General features: G+C 47.0%; 1 protein-coding gene across 1 annotated transcript; it reads right to left on the bottom strand.

Annotated features, from left to right (window-relative positions):
- Positions 1–278: 278 nt before the first annotated feature.
- Positions 279–14,756, bottom strand: LOC136531017 (uncharacterized protein At4g10930). The gene is made up of 15 exons (XM_066523719.1): positions 14,238–14,756; positions 13,253–13,482; positions 6,815–6,899; positions 6,049–6,140; positions 5,845–5,894; positions 5,282–5,354; positions 5,068–5,177; positions 4,907–4,972; positions 4,177–4,784; positions 3,798–3,846; positions 2,503–3,709; positions 2,352–2,426; positions 1,455–1,935; positions 761–1,365; positions 279–660 (listed from the first exon to the last, which is right to left on the bottom strand). The coding sequence occupies exons 2-15, from the start codon at positions 13,316–13,318 to the stop codon at positions 448–450; spliced, it is 3,780 nt and encodes a 1,259-aa protein (XP_066379816.1). The 5' UTR covers positions 13,319–13,482; positions 14,238–14,756; the 3' UTR covers positions 279–447.
- Positions 14,757–16,045: the final 1,289 nt, after the last annotated feature.

The raw sequence follows: 16,045 nt of genomic DNA, 5'->3' as shown, positions 1-16,045 counted from the left end.
ACCTAGGAGCCATGCATGCCACAGACATACCACCCCCATCCTGCACTGTCTCTCCAGCTTATTTTACCACCCTAGCCCACTTCGCAAATGCCGGAAGCTAAGAATTCTATCGCTACGATAGATAGATAGATAAGGAAATTGTCTATTCACGGTCCCACGGTCCCGGATTAGGCATGAGCTAAGAATTCTATCGCTACGAGTATTCAGCTTGAGTTATCACTGGTCAGATTCGAGAAAAAATTCTTCAATTTCACCAGACGCACTTGTTCCTGTCAAAATAGTCATAAATGAACTTGTTTCCTCAGGTGCAAAATGCACATGTAAAACTACGCCCGCCTGTACACGATTAACCATGTGATCCACATCCAGTCATTTACATGGATTGCTTGCTCCAGCATGAAGGAAACAATAGCTATTGTCATCACATTTTACAAATCCGGTAAAGAGTCAACTGATCTTCTGCTGAGATGCCTCAACGTACTGCAGCGCAAGCTTCTTCACCTTGTCACCCTCCTTGATCAAAAAGTACGCATTTTTGGCGTCACGGTGGAAGCTCATTACCTTGTCAGTTGTTTTCACGACGGCCCACTTATATTGATCAACCGTGATCACACCACTCTTGCAAAGTGGCCTGATCTGCTCTTTCACGAACATTTCAACCTATATACATAGAATGCAAAGAAAAGAAACGTGTATGAAGTGAAAATTTTGGTGGATGACACCTACAAGAAAACTGTTGTCAATCAAATAAGTGGGGTACCTTCTTATATGTAGAGTTTGAGGCATCTGGTGTATTTTTACCAGCTTGATCAGGCGCCCGCTTCTTCGGATCATCTACACCTTCAGCTGCATGTTTTGGTTTGTCTGCTTTTGGGTCTTTGCTGTTTACTGATGGTTTGTCACTGCGAGATTTCTCTTTAGAGGGCTCCGAATTCTTTGGTTTGCTGATCACTTCACCATCTGTCGTCAAACCATCCTCGCGAGATTGATTAGGTGAAGTGCTCGCTGCTTTCTCCATCTCTCTCGAAGCCTCCACACGCCCAGGAACTTTATCAGGCGTGTTGCAATCAACTGAAATTTCTTTACCAGGTCCACTTGATTTTTCACATCGCTCACTGCACCTATCGACTTCAGTCAAGTTTGCAGCATTGATTTTCTTTGCTGCCATGTCCTCAGTTTCTCCCTTGCTTGTCAACTTCTGTTGTTCCTCAGAATTATGTTCAGGTTGCTGACACATAGTGTCGAGGCTTTGGCAGTTTGCAGCACCAAGATCAGTAGGCAGCGATGAATTATCATCTTTCAGTGAGGATACGTCCTCGGGATTTGACTGCAAGCTTTTGCTCGGCTCCTCTAGCCTGGATTCTCCTGCATTAACCAACAGAATATCTTTCAGAATTAATATTTCCTTTGTGAAATCGTAGGACAATTAGAAACTGTCATGGAATCAGAGTTACCTTCAACCTCCGTGGTCCCTCTGTCAGGACTGTTAGGAGGAGAATCAAAGAGGCCTGCTTTTCTTAGTGCATCTTCTGCACTGCTGAAGCTAACAGTATCCTTGTGCACAGTATGCCCTGGTGCAGTATCACTGCCTAGTTCACTCTTTTGATCGGAGACGGCTGCTCTGTTTAGAGCCTCTTCCACATCACTGCCACTAACATTGGTGTCCTCAGATGCAACCTCCTGTGATATCTGATCACTGCCTGATTCAGTCCTTTTGGTTAGACTTGAAGTGTCGTTATCAGATTTTGCCTTGGCATGCTGGCGAGTAGCCTGGGAGCAAAGATTCACATAAATTGATTTGCTATTTGACCTTTCATAAATACCCTTTTCTACATTGACAGCATCAGCAATGGCCAATTCAGTATCTGCACATCTGCGAATGACATCCAAATTTGCTTTCTGCAAATAATGCTCAGCAATGCGGTGAAGTTGTGCCTGAGATACATAAGTCTGATTAATGACATAAACACTTGATTTAAAAGAAAATACAAGCACACATATGCTTAGAGCAGTTATAGGTTGTTGTGGTGCAGGGTTTTTTTAAGCTGATATTGAAAAGTAGTGGTGACAAACTCATGTTTGGCAATCAGTTAACAGTTCAGTAAAATCTATCATCCAATGGTTAATCCTTCTCTATTTTCTCTCTAATAAATAATAACTAAACCATTTTCTGTTATTTGAAAAGTAAAAATATCTAGTTTAGCAACAAGGTGTAGAAAAGGACAGCTAACCAAACATTAGAAACTATATTGAACAGCTGTTTGACTTTGACAAAACAAGGTTATCTTTTTAAAAAAAAACTAAAAACAAGGTTATCTTGAAAGATACGGCAATGCCAAACATATAATTACCTGTCTAACTGATACCGGAACCTTTTTGTTGCTGCCAGCTGCAAGCTGCGGCCTCATATCCATCGGAAGTTGTGCCTAAGAAAACCAAGTACATGAGTATCTGTGGAGTTGTAAATGAACTTTAGAAACATATTTTAAAAATGGTACATACTAGTAGAGGGAAGTTTCCCTTGAGAGTATCAGTGCCTCCAGTTTGCTCTTTGCTTGTAACAGAACTAGCATTTTTTCTTGCCAGGATCTCAAGAGCCCATTTTCTTTTGTCCTGTTTGATATCACCAGAAGATTGGTTTCTCTTATCCTGGGAGGGCTGGCTATTTCTATTTTCACTTCTGCTAGATGCTTCTTTATTCAGAATTGAAGAGCTTGATGCTTTCCCAGTGCTGCTGGGTGAACTGATTTTCATTGTCTCAGTGCCTGCTGCAGGTATGTTAGAAGATTTGTTACCATTAGCTTTAATTTGGCTACTTTTATCTAATGGCGCACATCCTGCAAAGGCAGAGAGAGGCCTAATATCATCCTTCCTGGGAACAACTGATGCATCAGCTAAATACAACCTGGACAAAATGGAATTGTTGTTCTCTTCCTTTTTCCCCTTAGCACTTTCCTTGTCCATTTCAGAGGATTTCTTGAGTACCTGAAGTACTGATTGCAGTGTCTCAATCTTTTCAGGATTTATTCCTGGGGAGCAACGGTATTTCCAGAATTCAACTTCCCAATCACGATGCCAATCGCTTCTTCTTCTTCCTGTAGATGTCCCATACAACTTTTTGGTCAGGTTTTCACGTTTCTTGCCCTTCTGAAGCAATGACCTCCTTGTTCTCATTAATTGGTTGGTATTAGTACTTCGGACTGGTCCATCCAATGACTTTCCTATAGCTGCACGGAATGCAGTCAACAGTTTTTCATCAAAGGATCCATCCCTCTCGAGTATATTAGTGCCTGTATCTCTAACTACTTCCCTTATCTCTTTCTGTAACTTTTGAACCAAGGCAGATGATTCTTTTCCTTCTTCCTTTCGGAAGATCTTTTTCACTCTAGGACCAGCCTTATCTCCTGCTCTTCTTCCTACAGGCTTAGCCAGCTCTCTACCAGTATCTCTTCTGTAAACATCACCTTCAACAATACTCATTATATCAGGAATAGATTTCTGTTGTGCAACAGACTCTGACATATCGTCGTCGGTAGCTTTTGCAGGACTAGTAGTATGACTATGTGTTGAAGAAAAACCAGAGTTTCCGATTGCATTAATGTCCTGCTCTTGCACTTCCAGTTTTGCTTTCTTCGCAGGATGGATCACTTCATTTCCAGATTCCATGTCCTCCTCTTCTTTCATGTCATCGCTATAATGCCCATCATGCCTGAAAAAAAAACAAATAAAAAGTTTACAGAAATGATATGGACTACTGACATGAAACAAGTGAGGTCTAAGTTCCTGAGGATTTTCACCTAAGTGGCAACTGTAGGTTCTGTGCAGTCTTCATCTGCTGAACTGCATCTGTATAAACACATGAATGTTAGTCAATCTTACCAGCAGCAGCATTGATAGAAGAGAATATGTATTCTGGGTGCATAATGCAATGAGCATAAGTTTGGCCCCACAACAAAATGCAGCATAAGAAAACTTGATTGCAACAGCCATCTCATAGCCACATGAAATGTCGTAGTTGCTGAAGTAACTTAGTTTCACAAATGGTAAGAAACAAAGTGATCAACATATATATACTTTTCATGGTTGCAGTTAGTGTAATACCCATGGGCTGGTATATCCAAATAAAGCAAGCTATCAATATGTCCATATCTGATTATGCAAATGACCACAACATACCTGATGAGAAAGGTTGTGGAGATTTGATTACAGGAGATAATTCGTTATTGCTTTGCTCCACTGCATTCTCCTCTACAGTACTTTTAGCCTCCTTGCTGTTATCTACTACTGGACAAGATGACACAAGCTTTGGTACTTCGAACCGTTCAGTTGACATGTGACCCTCCTCTGAGCTAAATATGGTTGTTGCTGGCTCACGTATTGGTGAAAATTGTAATGATGTTTCTGTTGGCTCAGAATAAAGAGTGTGAACAACATTTATTTCAGAAGGTTTATTCTGGGATCTACTGAAAATATCTGTGTTCCACAGGGAACTAGCATCTGCAACAAGGGCATCTTTGGAATGACTTGGATATGAACTGCAGTTAAATGTTTCATGTGCGGTCTTAAGGCCTAGTGAAGCTTCTGATAGACCACCCCTAGTTTCAGAATGCACACCCACCATTGATACAACAAGGGCAGTTTCTCCCTCATCAGCAACAGATACAGACACCCTCCCAGAAAATGATGCATTGGTACCTGTCCTATCAGAACCAATCACACACTCCTCACTGAAGTTTTGCTTCAAGATTACATCTGCCTCATGTTCCACTTCATTAAACTTGCATCTATAAATGGAATTCGATAATTCAGTATCATAAGAGTTTGAGCAAGTTCAGCGTGATTACTAATTACTACTTGCAAATTTTTGGAAAGGGTGATTCAAGAGAGTCAGAAGATATCACATTACCTTGGGCAGAGCCATGAATTGTCAGATGCCATTGCTGGATTGAACCCCACACATATAGCATGATACCTGGTTTAAAGTTAAGGATCAATGAAATTAGAAGAGGAATATGGTTCCTAAGTCCCAATTAATAATTTCATAAAGGATAACAAAAAAACAAGTACCATTTATCACAGGAATCACAAGCAATAGATGTATCTGAAGTTGAATCATCCTCAGCTGCCACAAGTCCATTCCGAATCTTGCAATCACCATCATCCAAACAAACTACTGCCTGGTGAATGCGATAAAACAGAGCAAGCCACACAATCAACTTTGTGGGACAGAGGAGTATGATTGTTTGGAAGGAGATGATGAGTGTTATCTGAGTATTGTTACTTCTGCATCAATATAGTATGATGGGAAGGAAAGTGTGCTGCTTTCCTCTTGCACATACCAATCATCATCACAGCTGCACAACGAGAAGCATGCCATGGTTTTAATTTTATTTATTAGAGCATTGGTTGGGAAAAAAAAAGTTGGAGGAATCATAAATTAAGAAATATACAATCAAGTCATTATGAAAAAATGGTATGGCATGAATTCCCATGAAAATGATGTGCATACGCACAGGCATCCAGGTATATCTTAAAAATTTCCTGCTTCACATGTAAGGTGACTCAAATATCATTTTTTGTTACTTTGCTCGAAATGATATAAGGGCAAGCTTTCACTGGTATTGTGATTCAAAAACTTCAAACCAATCCTCTATTTTTATTGATAATGAAAACACAACCTCCTGAGATAAAAGGCAAAAACATATGATAGAAATAGGCTGCCTAAGAACTTAGGAGGAAACAGGGGGAGTGCAGAATATATAACATAAACAATTAAGGATACTAGTGTTAGACTAACATGTGCGCATACCAGAAGTACAAAAAAATGCTGCTATTGGCCTATACCTGGTTAAAGAGTATTCATCTTCGTCGGTAGCTCCAATTGTGCCATATACCTTTTAACCAATAAAATAGCAATATCAAACAATTAGTGCAATTCTACCTTCCAAGGTGAGACATTGAGATAAACTTTTCTACAACAGAATTCTTCCACAGGTATTATGAATTCAGCAAAGGAAAGATTGACAATAAAATATATTTGCTACTTACTGGAGTGCATGTTATGTGTTGGAATTCACTTTTGCAAAGGGGGCACCGCTTTGTGATGGCAGCCCAGTTGTCAATGCATGTATAGCAAAACCTGGCATTTGGAATTCAGATATCTATGCATCACATTACAGTTTATAAAGGGATTTTCATAAATTTCGGAAACCAATTACTTCCTCCATTCCAAATTATATGACATTTTGGCTTTTCTAGATACATTACTTCTACTATGTATCTAGGCATAGTGTATATCTAAGTGCATAGCAAAAGCTATGTATCTAGAAAAGCCAAACATCTTATAACTTGGAACATCTTATAACTTGGAATGGAGGGAGCGCTATATTGGTACTTATGCTAATGCAAGTACTTTTCTAAACTTCTTATATTATGCTGCATAAATTAAGTGCCAAGAGAATAGAATGAATGGTTACTAATCCAAAATAAGAGCATGCAACTCTAGCAGACAGGAACATCATTTGGAACTGAAGTGTTTGACCATTCAAATGTAATAGGCAAGACAAAGAACTGAAATAAGCAAGTAACGGTGGATTATAGCCACAGACAGCGCAGGATCAAATGAGAATGACAAGCTTAGCTTAGGTATCAGGACTACAGATTTTATTATCGAATATGATCTGCCAATAATATATATTCCAAGTCCCCAAGTAGTTAAACAATGTTGATCCTGAAGAACTTAATGCAATATGTACTAACAGGAGGTGATGAATCAAATCCTAGAAACTACAAATATGCAATCGAAGACCTACCTAGTGTGAGCAACAATCCAAGACTCCTCTGTCGATGATGATGTCTCTACAAATGCCACAACTCTCATTCTCTGATGAAATTTTTTCCTGCAAAACAGTTTGATAGACCATATTATACGACAAACATAATTGTGCAAGGAAACATGGACTAAAGGTTAGTCAGCAGTACTACTGCACTAACTGGACTATGCTATTCTTACCAAGTTAGCAGCAGTACATTTCTCTTATGTTTGAACAATATACATCTACTTAAAAGATTGTCACACTACACACTTTGATCCCAGAAGAAGCAAGGTTGGATAGCAACATCTGTGACGTATAAACCAGTGGCAGAGCTCTAAGTCTGCTAAGACTAGTGCCAAAAGTAGCGCATAAAGCAATCCACCATTATTTTGGCATATAGATAGGAATGTTTTTTTTTTCATTTGTTGAGTTCAAAATTACCTTAGGTCATAATTTACAAGCTACAACCATTATCACATGGTGTTTCTTTAGGTCCTAGGCAACTGATAACGCCAACAAAAAGCTCCAACCTAACCGAAAATAGATACCTAGTAAACATATCCACTACAGGAAGATATTAGTTCGACCATAATACTTTGGCGCTCGATATTAATCGTAAGAACACTTAAGATCACAACAAAAATGTATTGTAGGCATTAAGCAGTTGATTTCACAAACAAAAGAGCTGGTTTGGAAATGAACCAATAAACAATAAATTTACTCTTCCTTTTATTATCTAATTCTAGAACAATTGAACAAATGTAATGCAAGATGCAATATAAATAAAACTATATTTCATTTCACTGTGTGCTATTGATTCTAATAATCTAGCTTCAACCAAAATAGAAAATGGATGGGTTGAAGAAAATGGAATTCCCGTGTATAACAAAGAGATCATTGTTTGTGTGGCTTTTTGTTAGAATATAATAAGCCCATATTGGGCGTATGGCCCATTGGCCTGTGTACATTGTAACCCTAGCCTATTAGGCTATATAATGAAGGCCACCCCCCCTGATTAGGGTGTGCGGTGTTATTCTACATGGTATCACGAGTTCTGGGGGCCTGATCCCGGGTCTTCCCTTTCCTTTTCCGCTGCCCGTGTTCCTTCTCGAGGGGACGCGCCACCGCACCACAGGGCTGCCGCCGCCTCCGCCACGCGCGCCCCTCCAGCCGCTGCCGGGCTGCCGCCGCCTCTGCCCGCGCGCCCCTCCAGCCGCTGCCGCGCTAGCCCGCTCCAGCCGCTGCTGCCTCCGCGCGCGATTCACCGCGTCGCTCAGGCCGCGCCGCTCGCTGCTGCCTTCAGCCGCGCGACGCACCTGCAGGCCGCCGCCTCTGCCGCCCGACGCGAGTCGCGCCGCACAGGCCGCTGCCACCCGCGCCCCTGCTTCTAGCGAACAGGCCGCGCGCGTCGACTTCGTCATGACGTCCTCGACGCTTTCCTCTGCTACCTCCGGTGTTCTCGGCTCCGGAACCTCCGGCGCCATGGGGGACGGCATCGCCCCTGCCTTCTACGCCGCCTATGCCGCCGTCAACGTCAAGCAGCACGTCCCGATCGCCCTTAGCCTCGAGCGCCCCAATTACTCCAAGTGGAAGGCGTTCTTCACCGCCCTCTGCGCCAAGTATGGGCTGCTCGGCCACATCGATGGCACGGAGGCTGCACGCCCGGCTGATCCCACGTGGTCTCAGCCCGACGCTTGCATCCGTGGCTGGATGTACGGCTCCTGCGACGACACCGTCCTCGACCTCGCCATGGAGCCTGATCAAGACGCGCGTGCCCTGTACGTCTCCATCGAGGCCCTGTTCCAAGCGAACAAGGAGCCTCGCGCTGTCATCCTTGGGCAGGAGTTCCACAGCATGCTACAGGGTGATCTCTCGGTCGATGCCTACGCCCAGCAGATGAAGCATACTGCTGACGCCCTGCGGGAGGTTGGTCACACCATCTCTCCCGCGCAGCTTGTGCTCAACCTCCTGCGCGGCATCAATCCTCGCTTCGCCACCACCGCCGACATCATCGCCAACACGTCGCCGCTCCCGGACTTCAAGGCTGCCACCAACATGCTCCGTGTCAAGGAGCTTCGCCTCGGCTCCGAGGGCAAGGAGGCTTCGGCATCAGCACTCGTCGCCTCCTCCACCTCCTCTTGCACTTCGCCATCCTGCCGGCCCACTCCCGCGTCATCCAACCGTGGGTGTGGTGGCAAGGGCAAGGGGGGCAAGGGCAAAGGAGGACGTGGCGGCAACGGCAACAACGGAGGCGGCGGGCGCAACCAGCAGCATGGCGCCAACCAGGGCGCTCCAGGCGGACGTCAGGCTCCTCAGCCGGCCGGTCCTTGGGTCTGCTATAACCCTTGGCCCGTCCAGCAGTGGCCTCCTCAGCAGCAGCAGTGGGGCGCGCCATCCGTGCCTCCTCCACCGCCGCCCCCCCCTCCGCAGGCGCACACTGCCTTCGCGCCGGCCCAGTACTCCACCGCGTCGCCAGGGTACGGGTACGGCTCCTGGGACGCGACCAGCCTGATTGCCGCCCTCAATCAGATGGCGGTTCAGGGGTCTTCCCCCTGGGTCATGGACAGCGGAGCGACATCCCACATGTCCTCCAACGACGGTATACTTCTTTCCCGTCTCCCGTCACCACCGTCCTCCATTACGGTTGGTAACGGGCAATCTATTCCTGTCTTTAGTCGTGGCACATCTTCCTTACAAATAGCTGATCGTTCCTTTCATCTTGATAATGTTCTTGTCGCTCCGCACCTCACCCGTAACCTGTTATCTGTTCGACAGCTTACTCGCGACAATAATTGTTCAATTGAGTTTGACGCCTCTGGTTTTTCTGTTAAGGATCTCAAGACCAAGACAGTCCTCCTTCGGTGCAATAGCCATGGGGACCTCTACACCATTCCACATCGCATGCCACCTCGCTGTCACGTCGCTGTCGTCTCCCCGGAGCTGTGGCACTCCCGCCTTGGTCATCCTGCCCCTGCTGTCGTCGCTACTCTAAATAAGCTATCAGCTATCCAGTGTAATAAAGCAGCTCGCCGCATTTGTCATGCTTGCCAGCTCGGTAAACATGCTAGGCTGCCTTTTGCTAGTTCGGTCTCTAGTACATCAGCACCTTTTGAACTTGTTCATTGTGATGTTTGGACCTCTCCAGTTGCGAGTATTTCTGGTTATAAATTTTATCTTGTGTTAGTTGATGATTATACACATTATTGCTGGGCGTTCCCTCTTCGTCATAAATCTGAAGTTCATGAACACATTGTTCAATTTGTTGCTTACGCTCACACACAGTTCAGTTTTTCTGTCCGCTGTTTTCAGGCAGATAATGGCACCGAGTTCCTCAACAATGCCACCGCCACCTTCTTGGCTGGCCGTGGCATTCTCCTTCGCACCTCGTGCCCCTACACATCCGCTCAGAATGGCAAGGCTGAGCGCATGCTCCGGACTCTGAACAATGGTGTTCGCACGCTTCTGATTCATGCCGCCATGCCTCCATCCTATTGGATCGAAGCTCTCTACACCGCTGTGTTCCTCACGAACCGGCGGCCATCCTCGTCCAAAAATAACGGTATACCATATCATCTTCTCCACCACAAGATGCCAGACTACTCCATCCTCAGGGTTTTTGGCTGCCTATGCTACCCCAACCTTAGTGCCACGACTCGCCACAAACTGTCTCCTCGCTCCACGGCATGTGTCTTCCTCGGTTACCCTCCATCACAGAAGGGTTACCGGTGTCTTGACCTCTCCACTCGCAAGATTATCATCTCGCGACACGTCATCTTTGATGAGACTCACTTTCCGTTTGCGGCCTCCAAGCCTCGACCGGATTCTCTTGATTTTTTGTTACAGGACTTACTTCCCGCGCCGGCCCCGTCTACCTCAGACGTTCGGCACTCGCGGACCTCGGTGGCGCCTGCCTCGTCTGGCTCAGACGACGCTGGTGATGCCGGCGATCCCGTCGGACTCGACCCTGCCATCCTGTGGCATGGAGCTGCTCACCGGCTGCCCTCGGCTCCTCGGCAGGCCGCGGCTCCTCCTCGGCAGGCCGCGGCTCCAGCACCTCCTCCACCAGCAGCTGCTGTCGCCCCTGCCCCTGCCCGGCAGCGGTTCGGCATCCACTACGGTCGTCGTTCAGCTCCGCCGCCGGCGGCACCTTCGGTCCCACTGCAGCAGGCAGCGGCGGCACCTTCGGCCCCACTGCAGCAGGCAGTGCTGCCCCAGGCTCCAGCACCGCAGGAGCCTCCTGCGCGGGCGACTCGTTCCCAGACGGGTTCCCTGCCGCCGCCCATGCAGCGGTATGGCTTCACCGCAGCGGCCTCCGGTCCGGCTTCTCCGTTGCCAGGCAACTCTCGCGCCGCGCTCGCCGATGCGAATTGGCGTGCGGCGATGGCTGAAGAATACAAGGCGCTCATGGACAATGGCACCTGGCGTCTCGTTCCTCGACCGCCTCGAGCCAACGTCATCACCGGCAAGTGGGTCTTCAAGCACAAGTATCATGCTGATGGCTCTCTGGCTCGTCATAAAGCCAGATGGGTCGTTCGTGGGTTCTCGCAGCAGTACGGCATCGACTACGACGAGACGTTCAGTCCGGTTGTCAAACCGGCCACCATCCGGGTCGTCCTCAGCATCGCCGCCTCTCGTTCCTGGCCGATCCATCAGCTGGACGTGAAGAACGCCTTTCTTCATGGCCATCTGAACGAGACCGTCTACTGCCAGCAGCCGCCCGGCTTCGTCGACCCGGCGGCTCCCGACCACGTCTGTCTCCTGCAAAAGTCCTTGTATGGACTCAAGCAGGCGCCCAGGGCGTGGCACCAGCGGTTCTCCGGCTTCATTCAGCGGTCCGGCTTCACTGCTTCGACCTCCGACACGTCCCTCTTTGTTTACAAAGCGGGTGCCGACATCGCCTACTTGCTGCTCTACGTCGACGACATCATTCTGACAGCCTCGTCGACTACGCTTCTTCGTCGCATCACCGAGCTCCTTCATTCCGAGTTCGCCATGACAGATCTCGGGGACCTTCATCACTTCCTCGGGATCTCTGTCACGCGTTCTACTGCTGGCCTCTTCTTGTCTCAGCGCCAGTACGCTGTGGACCTACTCCAGCGCGCCGGCATGGCTGAGTGTCACTCTACGGCGACTCCTGTTGACACTCAGGCCAAGCTCTCAGCTATGGACGGCGCTCCGGTGGCGGATGTCACTCAGTACCGCAGCCTCGCCGGTGCTCTACAGTACCTCACGCTGACTCGTCCGGATCTTGCCTATGCCGTTCAGCAGGTTTGCCTCTTCATGCACGACCCGCGAGAGCCTCATCTTGCGATGCTCAAGCGTGTTCTGCGGTATGTTAAAGGCACCCTGTCCACCGGGCTGCACATCGGCACTGGCAGCATCACAAGCTTGACTGCCTACTCCGATGCTGATTGGGCTGGCTGTCCTGACTCTCGGCGCTCCACTTCAGGGTACTGCGTCTTCCTCGGCGACAACTTAGTCTCTTGGTCCTCTAAACGACAGACTACGGTCTCTCGTTCGAGTGCGGAGGCTGAGTATCGTGCTGTTGCACACGCTGTGGCTGAGACTTGTTGGCTTCGTCAGTTACTTCAGGAGCTCCACGCACCCATCTCTTCGGCGACGATCGTCTACTGCGACAATGTTAGTGCTGTCTACATGACCGCCAATCCAGTTCATCATCGTCGCACGAAGCATATTGAGATAGATATTCACTTTGTCCGTGAGAAGGTTGCTTTGGGACAGGTTCGGGTGCTCCATGTTCCCTCATCTCATCAGTTCGCGGACATTATGACCAAAGGGTTACCTGTACAATTGTTCACTGACTTTAGGTCCAGTCTTTGTGTTCGTGACACTCCCGCTTAGACTGAGGGAGGGTGTTAGAATATAATAAGCCCATATTGGGCGTATGGCCCATTGGCCTGTGTACATTGTAACCCTAGCCTATTAGGCTATATAATGAAGGCCACCCCCCCTGATTAGGGTGTGCGGTGTTATTCTACACTTTTCATCTCTCCAATCCCCCATCACAAGGTGGCAATGTCCAAATAATTCAAAAAAAAAAAACTTGCAGTTTGATGTAGGCATTGCTTCTTCATGCTATAACAAGTTAGCAACACAACTAGTAGCCAATGTGGTGAACTGACACAGTGACACTGTTCCATACTCTGCAAGCAATCATGACCTACTCTATATAACAAACGAATCATGGTCTGATTGAACAACAAAATATACATTCCAAACATAGGGAAGAACGATAGCATCACAGCTTCCGGGAACTACTATCTGCATAGCATTAGTTCATTCCTCACTGAGCAACTCAATTAGCAATACCAGCAGCCACTAGCATGACAACCGAAAAGGAAATTCAGCAACAGCAAAGCAATATTCACTCCACTATTTCACTAAGCACAAGTAAAAGCTTTGAAGGCGCACAGTACCAGGTCTTCCATCTGTCCCAGAGGTCCGCTCGACTGTCCATCAACATCCATTTCCCACGGGAACATCTTGGTTGAGCTTTGGCACGGCAAAGGAGGCTACGAGCACAAGCCAAAATCAGCAACTATTCAAGCTGAGTGGAGCCTCGCAGTATGATCGCTTGCCACTGGAATTAGGGTAACCTGGAACCAATCAGAGCCTGGGTATCACCGGCTCTGGCGAGAGGGCAGCCCTGTCAGCAACGGGAAGTTAGATTAGATGAGTACCATGTCGATCCTTGTAGAAAAAAAAATCAGATCATCATCTTCTGCATATTTGGTAGCGCCTAATCGACATCTATAGCACATTCGTCACAACCCTAGAAGCTTGACAGATGCCAAAATTCTCACATGGCAGGGATGCACTCCATGGCGGAGTTGGTGAATCTTGACACCTAAGGCCACTACCTAAGCGCCTAAGCGACCCAAACCAGGCCCACATACTGTTGGTTCACAAAAAGTGAGGGATAAAATGCATAATTTAGTAGATATCTCAAATCCAAGCATAATTGTATAACGAACTCGGTAAAAACTTAATGTGGAACAACATGAGGATCATTTAGTACATTAGGATCATATATCTTATTCCTACTGATTTCGGTTGCACCGACATTTGCATTGCTAGATGTCGTTCCTACTAATTCTGGTTCTTCTACTATAATTCTGATTTCGCTTATACAGAAACAGAAGGTTGGCTTGGTTGTACAATACTACAATAGGTGTAGGAGCAAGACAGAAAAGGATTTCAGTGTCTTTATTTATCTTCTTCGTTGTCTAATGGTCTGTCTACAAAATTCAGAATAAAACACAAGTAAAACAAACTGCTTGTTAGTTGCTACAAAGCCACAAACAAATAACTATGGAACTATGCAAAATCGGAATTGAATGGAACTATGCAAAATCGGAATTGCAAGATTCAAGTACTGGAACAACCTACTGGCTGTATTACGTTTTTTTTAATCACTGTCGTGCGCCTCAGGCACTTAGCGCCTGTGCGGCTGTACTTGTGCCGCCATGCGCCATGCCCTGTGTGCTGTTGCAGCAGCGCAGGAGGTCAGGAGCGGCTGCGGCTGTCCGCCTGGCCGCGCCCACGCGGCGCACCGGCGCCGTCCGCCCGGAAGCCCAGGCCCTGTCGACCCCTCCTCGATTTGGCGCCGCGCCGCCCCCAGTGGACAGTGGCCCTCTCCTCGATGTGACCGAGCCGCTGCCTGAGCCCCGATGTGGGCGCGCCGCTGCTCGATTTGGACGGAGGCCGGCGCTAGCGTCCAGTTTTCTCCGGCGCTACGCTCGATTCGGTGAGCTGCGGGTGGCGTGATGCTTAGCCCACGGCTAGGGCCACATGGACTGGGATGGAGCGGGGTGTTGGGCGGCGTCGGCGACTCGGCGTCCCAGCGACGCCGCCGGTCGTGGCTTCCTCCAAGAAAAGGGGGAGAGAGAAAAAAAAAAGTAAAATGCCGTTTCGTCGTTGGGCTCGGTCCAACCCAGACCTGAGGGCGTCATGACCCTGGGCCTTGTAGAGGCCTAACCAAACCCATCCGGCACTCAAAGTCGAAGACATCGGGGTATTTCCGTTCCTTCTATTCTACAGTACCTTTTCCCTCCAGCGAGGCATTATTAATCGACTGGGAAATATGTCCGTGCGTTGCAACAGAACGTACTGCTTATGAACTTTACACATATAACCTATTATATGATAACCTGGCGGTTTAAAAAAAAGAAAGATAAAAAAGACACATAGAAATATTAAAATGAACACAAGCATGAACGAAAAAACTACTGGAACATGGAAAAATTTTAAACAAAAAGAAAAAGCCATTGTTCGTCTAAACGGCCATTTAACCCGTTTACACACCGTTTAAACGCTACACGGGTGGTATACCGTTCCGTTTAATCGGTTGTTTTGACTGTTTAAATGGTTGTTTTCCCCGTTTAAACACTCGTTTTGCCCGAATAATGAGTTAAACGGTAGGTAAGCGACTGTTTACCGTTTAGCGTTTAGAATACCACCGAGAAAAATAGAATTTGTTTTTGGAAAAAACAGAAAGTTAGCTGCACTCTTGCAGTTTTTATGACATCTTCAAAAGGACACAACAATATGCTTGTGCGGGACATTCTTCACTGCGCAGCACAATGCAAATCTAATTATTGGGTCTTAAGTAAATTACCCAAATCTTATGAAGTTACCAAACTAAGAATATTCCAAACATTTCATTACAACTACCAACCTGCACACGCATCACACTCATGGATAGATTGGGTCAAGCAGGAGCAGAAGCAGAAGCAGAAGCAAGCAAAGCATATTGAGGGGAGAAAGCGACAAACAATCATAGTTGGGGATTGGCAAACGTTGGCGTCAACAACTGTACATGGGAGGTGCTGCTATGCTGGGACTTGCTGCCGAGGAAGAAGTAACCACCAGCACTGCTCATCGTCCTCCTCTCACAGTCTCACCTCTTTTCCCTTGCTGCACAGCTCCCTCCACCTCCTCGACTCTCATGGAAATCCTCTAGATTATTAGGTGTACTGGGGCGACCGTGGTTGCCGATAGGAAGATGGATGGCAGTCGAAAGCATCCTCGTGCTTTTGAGGAATCTCTAGCCACCTCCCTACAAAGTCCCCCTTATTCTCCAAGCACCAGGAATCCTACAAAGTCCGAGGCCTCCTTTAGCAGACGGCCATTCACCCCTTTACCACCATCAGATACCTAGTGTCATGTATATGACTGAAACTTCCACATGTAATAGGTAGCATACTATA

This window comes from Miscanthus floridulus, unplaced genomic scaffold (assembly GCF_019320115.1).
Source record: "Miscanthus floridulus cultivar M001 unplaced genomic scaffold, ASM1932011v1 fs_262_1_2, whole genome shotgun sequence".
Classification (NCBI taxonomy): domain Eukaryota; kingdom Viridiplantae; phylum Streptophyta; class Magnoliopsida; order Poales; family Poaceae; genus Miscanthus; species Miscanthus floridulus.
This window is presented reverse-complemented; position numbering and strand designations above follow the sequence as displayed.

Coding starts and splice junctions, on each gene's coding strand:
- LOC136531017 (XM_066523719.1), bottom strand. CDS start 13,318: ATGTTCCCGTGGGAAATGGATGTTGATGGACAGTCGAGCGGACCTCTG. Junction 3,847..4,176: donor TCCACAACCTTTCTCATCAG/GTATGTTGTGGT, acceptor GTGTTTATACAG/ATGCAGTTCAGCAGATGAAG. Junction 1,936..2,351: donor TTCCGGTATCAGTTAGACAG/GTAATTATATGT, acceptor TATGTATCTCAG/GCACAACTTCACCGCATTGC.